The sequence below is a fragment of the Oncorhynchus kisutch genome, unplaced genomic scaffold (genome assembly GCF_002021735.2).
Source record: "Oncorhynchus kisutch isolate 150728-3 unplaced genomic scaffold, Okis_V2 scaffold2202, whole genome shotgun sequence".
Classification (NCBI taxonomy): Eukaryota; Metazoa; Chordata; class Actinopteri; order Salmoniformes; family Salmonidae; genus Oncorhynchus; species Oncorhynchus kisutch.
This window is the reverse complement of record NW_022264147.1, coordinates 771,465-784,448: the sequence shown is the minus strand read 5'-3', so window position 1 is coordinate 784,448 and position 12,984 is coordinate 771,465. Positions and strand designations below refer to the sequence as shown.

Sequence of the window (12,984 nt, the reverse complement as noted above, 5' to 3'; positions counted from 1 at the left end):
TAGGGAAAGGGGACACCTCGTCACTGAAATGTGTCTTCAGCTTTTTACCCACAAACCCCTCTGACTCAGAGAGGGGCAGTGGGCTGCCTTAACCCACAAACCCCTCTGACTCAGAGAGGGGCAGTGGGCTGCCTTAACCCACAAACCCCTCTGACTCAGAGAGGGGCAGTGGGCTGCCTTAACCCACAAACCCCTCTTGACTCAGAGAGGGGCAGTGGGCTGCCTTAACCCACAAACCCCTCTGGCTCAGAGAGGGGCAGTGGGCTGCCTTAACCCACAAACCCCTCTGGCTCAGAGAGGGGCAGTGGGCTGCCTTAACCCACAAACCCCTCTGGCTCAGAGAGGGGCAGTGGGCTGCCTTAACCCACAAACCCCTCTGGCTCAGAGAGGGGCAGTGGGCTGCCTTAACCCACAAACCCCTCTGGCTCAGAGAGGGGCAGTGGGCTGCCTTAACCCACAAACCCCTCTGACTCAGAGAGGGGCAGTGGGCTGCCTTAACCCACAAACCCCTCTGGCTCAGAGAGGGGCAGTGGGCTGCCTTAACCCACAAACCCCTCTGGCTCAGAGAGGGGCAGTGGGCTGCCTTAACCCACAAACCCCTCTGGCTCAGAGAGGGGCAGTGGGCTGCCTTAACCCACAAACCCCTCTGGCTCAGAGAGGGGCAGTGGGCTGCCTTAACCCACAAACCCCTCTGACTCAGAGAGGGGCAGTGGGCTGCCTTAACCCACAAACCCCTCTGACTCAGAGAGGGGCAGTGGGCTGCCTTAACCCACAAACCCCTCTGACTCAGAGAGGGGCAGTGGGCTGCCTTAACCCACGTCATCGGCGCCCAGGGAGCTGCTGTTGTTAACTGCCTTAACCCACGTCATCGGCGCCCAGGGAGCTGCTGTTGTTAACTGCCTTAACCCACGTCATCGGGGCCCTGGGAGCTGCTGTTGTTAACTGCCTTAACCCACGTCATCGGCACCCTGGGAGCTGTTAACTGCCTTAACCCACGTCATCGGCGCCCAGGGAGCTGCTGTTGTTAACTGCCTTAACCCACGTCATCGGCACCCTGGGAGCTGCTGTTGTTACCCTGCCTTAACCCACGTCATCGGGGCCCTGGGATCTGCTGTTGTTAACTGCCTTAACCCACGTCATCGGCACCCTGGGAGCTGTTAACTGCCTTAACCCACGTCATCGGCACCCTGGGAGCTGTTAACTGCCTTAACCCACGTCATCGGCGCCCTGGGAGCTGCTGTTGTTAACTGCCTTAACCCACGTCATCGGGGCCCTGGGAGCTGCTGTTGTTAACTGCCTTAACCCACGTCATCGGCGCCCTGGGAGCTGCTGTTGTTAACTGCCTTAACCCACGTCATCGGCGCCCAGGGAGCTGCTGTTGTTAACTGCCTTAACCCACGTCATCGGGGCCCTGGGAGCTGCTGTTGTTAACTGCCTTAACCCACGTCATCGGGGCCCTGGGAGCTGCTGTTGTTAACTGCCTTAACCCACGTCATCGGCATTAACCCGCTAGGCAACCTGCCGCCTAGGCTTTGCACCAGTATCTATGGGGGCAGCAGGTAGCCTAGTGGTTATTATGGGGTGGCAGGTCGCCTAGTGGTTAGAGGGTTGGGCCAGTAACCTGAAAGGTTGCTGGATCAAATCCCAGAGCTGACAAGGTACAAATATGTTGTTCTGCCCCTGAACAAGACAGTTAACCCACTGTTCCTAGGCAGTTAACCCACTGTTCCTAGGCTGTCAACCCACTGTTCCTAGACCAGTTAACCCACTGTTCCTAGACCAGTTAACCCACTGTTCCTAGACCAGTTAACCCACTGTTCCTAGACCAGTTAACCCACTGTTCCTAGACCAGTTAACCCACTGTTCCTAGACCAGTTAACCCACTGTTCCTAGACCAGTTAATCCACTAATCCTAGACCAGTTAACCCACTGTTCCTAGACCAGTTAACCCACTGTTCCTAGACCAGTTAACCCACTGTTCCTAGACCAGTTAACCCACTGTTCCTAGACCAGTTAACCCACTGTTCCTAGGCCAGTTAACCCACTGTTCCTAGACCAGTTAACCCACTGTTCCTAGACCAGTTAACCCACTGTTCCTAGACCAGTTAACCCACTGTTCCTAGACCAGTTAACCCACTGTTCCTAGACCAGTTAACCCACTGTTCCTGTTCCTAGACCAGTTAACCCACTGTTCCTAGACCAGTTAACCCACTGTTCCTAGACCAGTTAACCCACTGTTCCTAGACCAGTTAACCCACTGTTCCTAGACCAGTTAACCCACTGTTCCTAGACCAGTTAACCCACTGGTCCTAGACCAGTTAACCCACTGTTCCTAGACCAGTTAAACCACTGTTCCTAGACCAGTTAATCCACTGTTCCTAGACCAGTTAATCCACTGTTCCTAGACCAGTTAATCCACTGTTCCTAGACCAGTTAACCCACTGTTCCTAGACCAGTTAACCCACTAATCCTAGACCAGTTAACCCACTAATCCTAGACCAGTTAACCCACTGTTCCTAGACCAGTTAACCCACTGTTCCTAGACCAGTTAACCCACTGTTCCTGTTCCTAGACCAGTTAACCCACTGTTCCTGTTCCTAGACCAGTTAACCTCACTGTTCCTAGACCAGTTAACCCACTGTTCCTAGACCAGTTAACCCACTGTTCCTAGACCAGTTAACCCACTGTTCCTAGACCAGTTAACCCACTGTTCCTAGACCAGTTAACCCACTGTTCCTGTTCCTAGACCAGTTAACCCACTGTTCCTGTTCCTAGACCAGTTAACTCACTGTTCCTAGACCAGTTAACCCACTGTTCCTAGACCAGTTAACCCACTGTTCCTAGACCAGTTAACCCACTGTTCCTAGACCAGTTAACCCACTGTTCCTAGACCAGTTAACCCACTGTTCCTGTTCCTAGACCAGTTAACCCACTGTTCCTGTTCCTAGACCAGTTAACTCACTGTTCCTAGACCAGTTAACCCACTGTTCCTAGACCAGTTAACCCCACTGTTCCTAGACCAGTTAACCCACTGTTCCTAGACCAGTTAACCCCACTGTTCCTAGACCAGTTAACCCCACTGTTCCTAGACCAGTTAACCCCACTGTTCCTAGACCAGTTAACCCACTGTTCCTAGACCAGTTAACCCCACTGTTCCTAGACCAGTTAACCCCACTGTTCCTAGACCAGTTAACCCACTGTTCCTAGACCAGTTAACCCACTGTTCCTAGACCAGTTAACCCACTGTTCCTAGACCAGTTAACCCACTGTTCCTAGACCAGTTAACCCCACTGTTCCTAGACCAGTTAACCCCACTGTTCCTAGACCAGTTAACCCCACTGTTACTAGACCAGTTAACCCCACTGTTCCTAGACCAGTTAACCCACTGTTCCTAGACCAGTTAACCCACTGTTCCTAGACCAGTTAACCCACTGTTCCCCCGGTAGGCCATCATTGTAAATAAGAATTAGTTCTTAACTGACTTGCCTAGTTAAATAAAGGTTAAATAAATTCTAGTGTATGTCAATGGTAGTAGTGTACCTGCTGTGTGACTGCAGCCTCCGGTACTCTGCCCTCACTTCCTCCAAGCTACACGGCCCGTCTTCATTACCGAGGAATATACCTAAACACATGTCGGTGAATAAGAAACCGTGCCCTTAATCACAGAGCGTGGTTTTTCTGTACACATCAAAAGGGCATTGGGCTCCTCTCACCTTTCAGGAGCATCAGTCTGCTCAGGTGGGCTTCCTGCTCTTTCAGAAATCCTTTGGCGTGGTCCAAGATCTTCCACTGACCGACCAGACAACATTACAATGACACTTTACAATACTACACCAGGTAGGTGAAGTCCTACCTGTATGGCCAGGTAGGTGAAGATCTACCTGCAAGGCCAGGTAGGTGAAGATCTACCTGCATGGCCAGGTAGGTGAAGATCTACTTGCATGGCCAGGTAGGTGAAGATCTACCTGCATGACCAGGTAGGTGAAGATATACCTGCATGGCCAGGTAGGTGAAGATCTACCTGCATGGCCAGGTAGGTGAGGATCTACCTGAATGGCCAGGTAGGTGAGGATCTACCTGCATGGCCAGGTAGGTGAAGACCTACCTGCATGGCCAGATAGGTGAAGATATACCTGCATCACCAGGTAGGTGAGGAACTACCTGCATCACCAGGTAGGTGAGGAACTACCTGCATGGCCAGGTAGGTGAATATCTACCTGCATGGCCAGGTAGGTGAAGATATACCTGCATGGCCAGGTAGGTGAAGATCTACCTGCATCACCAGGTAGGTGAGGATCTACCTGCATGGCCAGGTTGGTGAAGATATACCTGCATGGCCAGGTAGGTGAAGATCTACCTGCATCACCAGGTAGGTGAGGATCTACCTGCATCACCAGGTAGGTGAGGAACTACCTGCATGGCCAGGTAGGTGAAGATCTACCTGCATGGCCAGGTAGGTGAAGATATACCTGCATGGCCAGCTAGGTGAAGATCTACCTGCATCACCAGGTAGGTGAGGATCTACCTGCATCACCAGGTAGGTGAGGATCTACCTGCATCATCAGGTAGGTGAGGATCTACCTGCATGGCCAGGTAGGTGAGGATCTACCTGCATGGCCAGGTAGGTGAGGATCTACCTGCATCACCAGGTAGGTGAAGATATACCTGCATGGCCTGGTAGGTGAAGATATAAAATCGGAAAAGTATATGAGAATGTCAGAACATTTCCCACAACAGACCACTATAACTGAATGTCAGAACAGTTCCCACAACAGACCACTATAACTGAATGTCAGAACAGTTCCCACAACAGACCACTATAACTGAATGTCAGAACAGTTCCCACAACAGACCACTATAACTGAATGTCAGAACAGTTCCCACAACAGACCACTATAACTGAATGTCTGAACAGTTCCCACAACAGACCACTATAACTGAATGTCAGAACAGTTCCCACAGCAGACCACTATAACTGAATGTCAGAACAGTTCCCACAACAGACCACTATAACTGAATGTCAGAACAGTTCCCACAACAGACCACTATAACTGAATGTCAGAACAGTTCCCACAACAGACCACTATAACTGAATGTCAGAACAGTTCCCACAACAGACCACTATAACTGAATGTCAGAACAGTTCCCACAACAGACCACTATAACTGAATGTCAGAACAGTTCCCACAACAGACCACTATAACTGAATGTCAGAACAGTTCCCACAACAGACCACTATAACTGAATGTCAGAACAGTTCCCACAACAAACCACTATAACTGAATGTCAGAACAGTTCCCACAACAGACCACTATAACTGAATGTCAGAACAGTTCCCACAACAGACCACTATAACTGAATGCAGTTAGCCCAAAATCACACCCTCTACCCAGCAACAGTTAGCCAGCTAGCCCAAAATCACACCCTCTCTACCCAGCAACAGTTAGCCAGCTAGCCCAAAATCACACCCTCTCTGCCCAGCAACAGTTAGCCAGCTTGCCCAAAATCACACCCTCTCTACCCAGCAACAGTTAGCCAGCTAGCCCCAAATCACACCCTCTCTACCCAGCAACAGTTAGCCAGTTATCCACAAATCACACCCTCTACCCAGGAACAGTTAGCCAGTTATCCCCAAATCACACCCTCTCTACCCAGCAACAGTTAGCCCCAAATCACACCATATCTACCCAGCAACAGTTAGCCCCAAATCACACCCTCTCTACTCAGCAACAGTTAGCCAGCTAGCCCAAAATCACACCCTCTCAACCCAGCAACAGTTAGCTAGCTAGCCCCAAATCACACCCTCTCAACTCAGCAACAGTTAGCCCCAAATCACACCCTCTCTACCCAGCAACAGTTAGCCAGTTAGCCCCAAATCAAACCCTCTCAACCCAGCAACAGTTAGCTAGCTAGCCCCAAATCACACCCTCTCAACCCAGCAACAGTTAGCTAGCTAGCCCCAAATCACACCATCTCAACCCAGCAACAGTTAGCTAGCTAGGCCCAAATCACACTCTCTCTACCCAGCAACATTTAGCTAGCTAGCCCCAAATCACACTATCTCTACCCAGCAACAGTTAGCCAGCTAGCCCCAAATCACACTCTCTCTACCCAGCAACAGTTAGCCAGCTAGCCCCAAATCACACTCTGTCTACCCAGCAACAGTTAGCCCCAAATCACACCCTCTCTACCCAGCAACAGTTAGCCCCAAATCACACCCTCTCTACCCAGCAACAGTTAGCTAGCTAGCCCCAATCACACCCTCTCTACCCAGCAACAGTTGGCCAGCTAGCCCCAAATCACACCCTCTCTACCCAGCAACAGTTAGCTAGCTAGCCCAAAATCACACCCTCTCTACCCAGCAACAGTTAGCCCCAAATCACACTCTCTACCCAGCAACAGTTAGCCCCAAATCACACCCTCTCTACCCAGCAACAGTTCGCCAGTTAGCCCCAATCACACTCACTACCCAGCAACAGTTAGCTAGCTAGCCCCAAATCACACCCTCTCAACTCAGCAACAGTTAGCCCCAAATCACACCCTCTCTACCCAGCAACAGTTAGCCAGTTAGCCCCAAATCACACCCTCTCAACCCAGCAACAGTTAGCTAGCTAGCCCCAAATCACACCCTCTCAACCCAGCAACAGTTAGCTAGCTAGCCCCAAATCACACCCTCTCAACTCAGCAACAGTTAGCCCCAAATCACACCCTCTCTACCCAGCAACAGTTAGCCAGTTAGCCCCAAATCACACCCTCTCAACCCAGCAACAGTTAGCTAGCTAGCCCCAAATCACACCCTCTCAACCCAGCAACAGTTAGCTAGCTAGCCCCAAATCACACCATCTCAACCCAGCAACAGTTAGCTAGCTAGGCCCAAATCACACTCTCTCTACCCAGCAACATTTAGCTAGCTAGCCCCAAATCACACCCTCTCTACCCAGCAACAGTTAGCCAGTTATCCACAAATCACACCCTCTACCCAGGAACAGTTAGCCAGTTATCCCCAAATCACACCCTCTCTACCCAGCAACAGTTAGCCCCAAATCACACCATATCTACCCAGCAACAGTTAGCCCCAAATCACACCCTCTCTACTCAGCAACAGTTAGCCAGCTAGCCCAAAATCACACCCTCTCAACCCAGCAACAGTTAGCTAGCTAGCCCCAAATCACACCCTCTCAACTCAGCAACAGTTAGCCCCAAATCACACCCTCTCTACCCAGCAACAGTTAGCCAGTTAGCCCCAAATCACACCCTCTCAACCCAGCAACAGTTAGCTAGCTAGCCCCAAATCACACCCTCTCAACCCAGCAACAGTTAGCTAGCTAGCCCCAAATCACACCATCTCAACCCAGCAACAGTTAGCTAGCTAGCCCCAAATCACACCATCTCAACCCAGCAACAGTTAGCTAGCTAGGCCCAAATCACACTCTCTCTACCCAGCAACATTTAGCTAGCTAGCCCCAAATCACACTATCTCTACCCAGCAACAGTTAGCCAGCTAGCCCCAAATCACACTCTCTCTACCCAGCAACAGTTAGCCAGCTAGCCCCAAATCACACTCTGTCTACCCAGCAACAGTTAGCCCCAAATCACACCCTCTCTACCCAGCAACAGTTAGCCCCAAATCACACCCTCTCTACCCAGCAACAGTTAGCTAGCTAGCCCCAATCACACCCTCTCTACCCAGCAACAGTTGGCCAGCTAGCCCCAAATCACACCCTCTCTACCCAGCAACAGTTAGCTAGCTAGCCCCAAATCACACCCTCTCTACCCAGCAACAGTTAGCCCCAAATCACACTCTCTACCCAGCAACAGTTAGCCCCAAATCACACCCTCTCTACCCAGCAACAGTTCGCCAGTTAGCCCCAATCACACTCACTACCCAGCAACAGTTAGCTAGCTAGCCCCAAATCACACCCTCTCAACTCAGCAACAGTTAGCACCAAATCACACCCTCTCTACCCAGCAACAGTTAGCCAGTTAGCCCCAAATCACACCCTCTCAACCCAGCAACAGTTAGCTAGCTAGCCCCAAATCACACCCTCTCAACCCAGAAACAGTTAGCTAGCTAGCCCCAAATCACACCATCTCAACCCAGCAACAGTTAGCTAGCTAGCCCCAAATCACACTCTCTCTACCCAGCAACATTTAGCTAGCTAGCCCCAAATCACACTATCTCTACCCAGCAACAGTTAGCCAGCTAGCCCCAAATCACACCCTCTCTACCCAGCAACAGTTAGCCAGCTAGCCCCAAATCACACTCTGTCTACCCAGCAACAGTTAGCCCCAAATCACACCCTCTCTACCCAGCAACAGTTAGCCCCAAATCACACCCTCTCTACCCAGCAACAGTTAGCTAGCTAGCCCCAATCACACCCTCTCTACCCAGCAACAGTTGGCCAGCTAGCCCCAAATCACACCCTCTCTACCCAGCAACAGTTAGCTAGCTAGCCCAGAATCACACCCTCTCTACCCAGCAACAGTTAGCTCCAAATCACACTCTCTACCCAGCAACAGTTAGCCCCAAATCACACCCTCTCTACCCAGCAACAGTTCGCCAGTTAGCCCCAATCACACTCACTACCCAGCAACAGTTAGCTAGCTAGCCCCAATCACACTCTCTCTACCCAGCGACAGTTAGCTAGCTAGCCCCAAATCACACCCTCTCTCTACCCAGCAACAGTTAGCTAGCTAGCCCCAAATCACACCCTCTCAACCCAGCAACAGTTAGCTAGCTAGTCCCAAATCACACCCTCTCTACCCAGCAACAGTTAGCTAGCTAGTCCCAAATTACACCCTCTCTACCCAGCAACAGTTAGCTAGCTAGCCCCAAATCCACCCTCTCTACCCAGCAACAGTTAGCTAGCTAGCCCCAAATCACACCCTCTCTACCCAGCAACAGTTTGCCCCAATCACACCCTCTCTACCCAGCAACAGTTAGCTAGCTAGCCCCAAATCACACCCTCTCTACCCAGCAACAGTTAGCCCCAAATCACACCCTCTCTACCCAGCAACAGTTAGCCCCAAATCACACTCTCTCTACCCAGCAACAGTTAGCCCCAAATCCACCCTCTCTACAAAGCAACAGTTAGCTAGCTAGCCCCAAATCACACCCTCTCTACCCAGCAACAGTTAGCCCCAATCACACCCTCTCTACCCAGCAACAGTTAGCTAGCTAGCCCCAATCACACCCTCTCTACCCAGCAACAGTTAGCTAGCTAGCCCCAAATCACACCCTCTCTACCCAGCAACAGTTAGCCCCAATCACACCCTCTCTACCCAGCAACAGTTAGCTAGCTAGCCCCAATCACACCCTCTCTACCCAGCAACAGTTAGCTAGCTAGCCCCAAATCACACCCTCTCTACCCAGCAACAGTTAGCCCCAAATCACACTCTCTCTACCCAGCAACAGTTAGCCCCAAATCCACCCTCTCTACCCAGCAACAGTTAGCTAGCTAGCCCCAAATCACACCCTCTCTACCCAGCAACAGTTAGCCCCAATCACACCCTCTCTACCCAGCAACAGTTAGCTAGCTAGCCCCAATCACACCCTCTCTACCCAGCAACAGTTAGCTAGCTAGCCCCAAATCACACCATATCTACCCAGCAACAGTTAGCCCCAAATCACACCCTCTCTACTCAGCAACAGTTAGCCCCAAATCACACCCTCTCTACTCAGCAACAGTTAGCCAGCTAGCCCAAAATCACACCCTCTCAACCCAGCAACAGTTAGCTAGCTAGCCCCAAATCACACCCTCTCAACTCAGCAACAGTTAGCCCCAAATCACACCCTCTCTACCCAGCAACAGTTAGCCAGTTAGCCCCAAATCACACCCTCTCAACCCAGCAACAGTTAGCTAGCTAGCCCCAAATCACACCCTCTCAACCCAGCAACAGTTAGCTAGCTAGCCCCAAATCACACCATCTCAACCCAGCAACAGTTAGCTAGCTAGGCCCAAATCACACTCTCTCTACCCAGCAACATTTAGCTAGCTAGCCCCAAATCACACTATCTCTACCCAGCAACAGTTAGCCAGCTAGCCCCAAATCACACTCTCTCTACCCAGCAACAGTTAGCCAGCTAGCCCCAAATCACACTCTGTCTACCCAGCAACAGTTAGCCCCAAATCACACCCTCTCTACCCAGCAACAGTTAGCCCCAAATCACACCCTCTCTACCCAGCAACAGTTAGCTAGCTAGCCCCAATCACACCCTCTCTACCCAGCAACAGTTGGCCAGCTAGCCCCAAATCACACCCTCTCTACCCAGCAACAGTTAGCTAGCTAGCCCAGAATCACACCCTCTCTACCCAGCAACAGTTAGCCCCAAATCACACTCTCTACCCAGCAACAGTTAGCCCCAAATCACACCCTCTCTACCCAGCAACAGTTCGCCAGTTAGCCCCAATCACACTCACTACCCAGCAACAGTTAGCTAGCTAGCCCCAATCACACTCTCTCTACCCAGCAACAGTTAGCCCCAATCACACTCTCTACCCAGCAACAGTTAGCTAGCTAGCCCCAATCACACTCTCTCTACCCAGCAACAGTTAGCCCCAATCACACTCTCTACCCAGCAACAGTTAGGTAGCTATCCCGAAATCACACCCTCTCTACCCAGCAACAGTTAGCCCCAAATCACACCCTCTCTACCCAGCAACAGTTAGCCAGTTAGCCCCAATCACACTCTCTACCCAGCAAGTTTGCTAGCTAGCCCCAATCACACTCTCTCTACCCAGCAACAGTTAGCCAGCTAGCCCCAAATCACACCCTCTCAACCCAGCAACATTTAGCCAGCTAGCCCCAAATCACACCCTCTCTACCCAGCAACAGTTAGCCAGCTAGCCCCAAATCACACCCGCTCTACCCAGCGACAGTTAGCTAGCTAGCCCCAAATCACACCCTCTCTCTACCCAGCAACAGTTAGCTAGCTAGCCCCAAATCACACCCTCTCAACCCAGCAACAGTTAGCTAGCTAGTCCCAAATCACACCCTATCTACCCAGCAACAGTTAGCTAGCTAGTCCCAAATTACACCCTCTCTACCCAGCAACAGTTAGCTAGCTAGCCCCAAATCCACCCTCTCTACCCAGCAACAGTTAGCTAGCTAGCCCTAAATCACACCCTCTCTACCCAGCAACAGTTAGCCCCAATCACACCCTCTCTACCCAGCAACAGTTAGCTAGCTAGCCCCAAATCACACCCTCTCTACCCAGCAACAGTTAGCCCCAAATCACACCCTCTCTACCCAGCAACAGTTAGCCCCAAATCACACTCTCTCTACCCAGCAACAGTTAGCCCCAAATCCACCCTCTCTACCCAGCAACAGTTAGCTAGCTAGCCCCAAATCACACCCTCTCTACCCAGCAACAGTTAGCCCCAATCACACCCTCTCTACCCAGCAACAGTTAGCTAGCTAGCCCCAATCACACCCTCTCTACCCAGCAACAGTTAGCTAGCTAGCCCCAAATCACACCCTCTCTACCCAGCAAGTTAGCCCCAATCACACCCTCTCTACCTAGCAACAGTTAGCTAGCTAGCCCCAATCACACCCTCTCTACCCAGCAACAGTTAGCTAGCTAGCCCCAAATCACACCCTCTCTACCCAGCAACAGTTAGCCCCAAATCACACTCTCTCTACCCAGCAACAGTTAGCCCCAATCACACCCTCTCTACCCAGCAACAGTTAACTAACTATTTTCTCTATAGTAACTGACCAAAAATATTTTCACACAACAGTTAGCTACACATGAAGGAGAGAACCAGGAAGATATTTCAGATTGTTAGCCATCTATATTTATCTCACCTTAGCAGGCATCTTGTTGGATGTGGGACAGACCACGGTGTTGAGTGTCTCGAACAGGGTGGCCAGGTTGGCCCGGTGTCGGGCCTGCAGAGCCCGTCTTCTCTCCTTCTGGTGCTCCTCCATGTCCCGTTTCCTCCGGAGCCCGGTCGGACCGGTACAACCTCGTCTGGACATCCTGATTTATTAATGGGTTATATAAAATAATAATAAGACACTACACGGGTTAATAATCGAGTTGTTATATCGGTCAACAACAACAAGATGGCTACCGAGCACTGATGGCTGTTTTAGCTACTTGATTAAGTTTAGAGTTGGATAATATATCCACAGACCTTATGTTGTTGTTGTTGCTACCTTACCTTTCTGAAATCCTTTATAAATGTATGTTAACAAACTGTCCACGTTTTCTGTTAAATTGTTATGGAAAAGTATCTATAGTGTGTGTGATTTTTCGTGCAGGATGTGGCTACATGAACCGCGGTAAAGAGGCTCCAACGGTCTCAGGATTGAGATCAATGATACCAATTTCGCAAATTTGTTGCTAGATTTAGCAACTTTTCAGAGTACCCTAGCAAAAAAATAATCAAACTGCACCTAGCAACAAATGTAGCTTCTTTAAAAAAATATATATATATATTTTTTAGCAACTTTTGATGAAGTGACTCAAACGCTAAAAAGTTTTTTGACACAAAAAACCGATGTTCTCAGTCACAACACACGTGTCTGGCTGCAAAAGTGCGATGTGAGTGACGTCAGCAGCAGGCGCTCAGCAGCAATTTCAGCAAATTGCAAATTCATCGTAGGTTCGACGAGACAAAACCCAATGAATATAGATGGTCACAAATGTTTTGATCCTGGACAGAACTTACAACATCAATCAACATGTCTCAATCAAAATTGTACAGAAAGGAGTGGGAGTCTGTACCTGAATTTAAAGGGTGTCTGAAGCCGGTAATTGGGGGATGATTGACAGGCATACATACTGTGCGTACTGCAAATCAGATATGCTTTGCAAAAAAAAATGTATGACATCAAAAAAACATTGTGCTACAGCAAAGTATATAAATAAATCAAAACCTTTCAACCCCACAACGCCGTCTACATTACCACAGGTGGTTAAGAAAGTGCAGAAGTACAGAAGCCACTATAGCAATGGCCACTGCAAAGCTTTGTTCG

General features: G+C 50.2%; 1 protein-coding gene across 1 annotated transcript in view; it reads right to left on the bottom strand.

Annotated features, from left to right (window-relative positions):
• Positions 1 to 12,744, bottom strand: part of LOC116369463 (stimulated by retinoic acid gene 8 protein homolog) — a 41,571-nt gene extending 28,827 nt beyond the window's left edge. The window contains exons 1-4 of the mRNA XM_031819493.1: positions 12,168 to 12,744; positions 11,809 to 11,983; positions 3,714 to 3,789; positions 3,541 to 3,622 (exon numbers count right to left, since the gene is read on the bottom strand). Coding sequence (XP_031675353.1) covers positions 3,541 to 3,622; positions 3,714 to 3,789; positions 11,809 to 11,982 — 332 coding nt within the window. The 5' untranslated portion in view covers position 11,983; positions 12,168 to 12,744. The remainder of the gene's footprint in view (positions 1 to 3,540; positions 3,623 to 3,713; positions 3,790 to 11,808; positions 11,984 to 12,167) is intronic.
• Between the last annotated feature and the right edge of the window lie 240 nt (positions 12,745 to 12,984).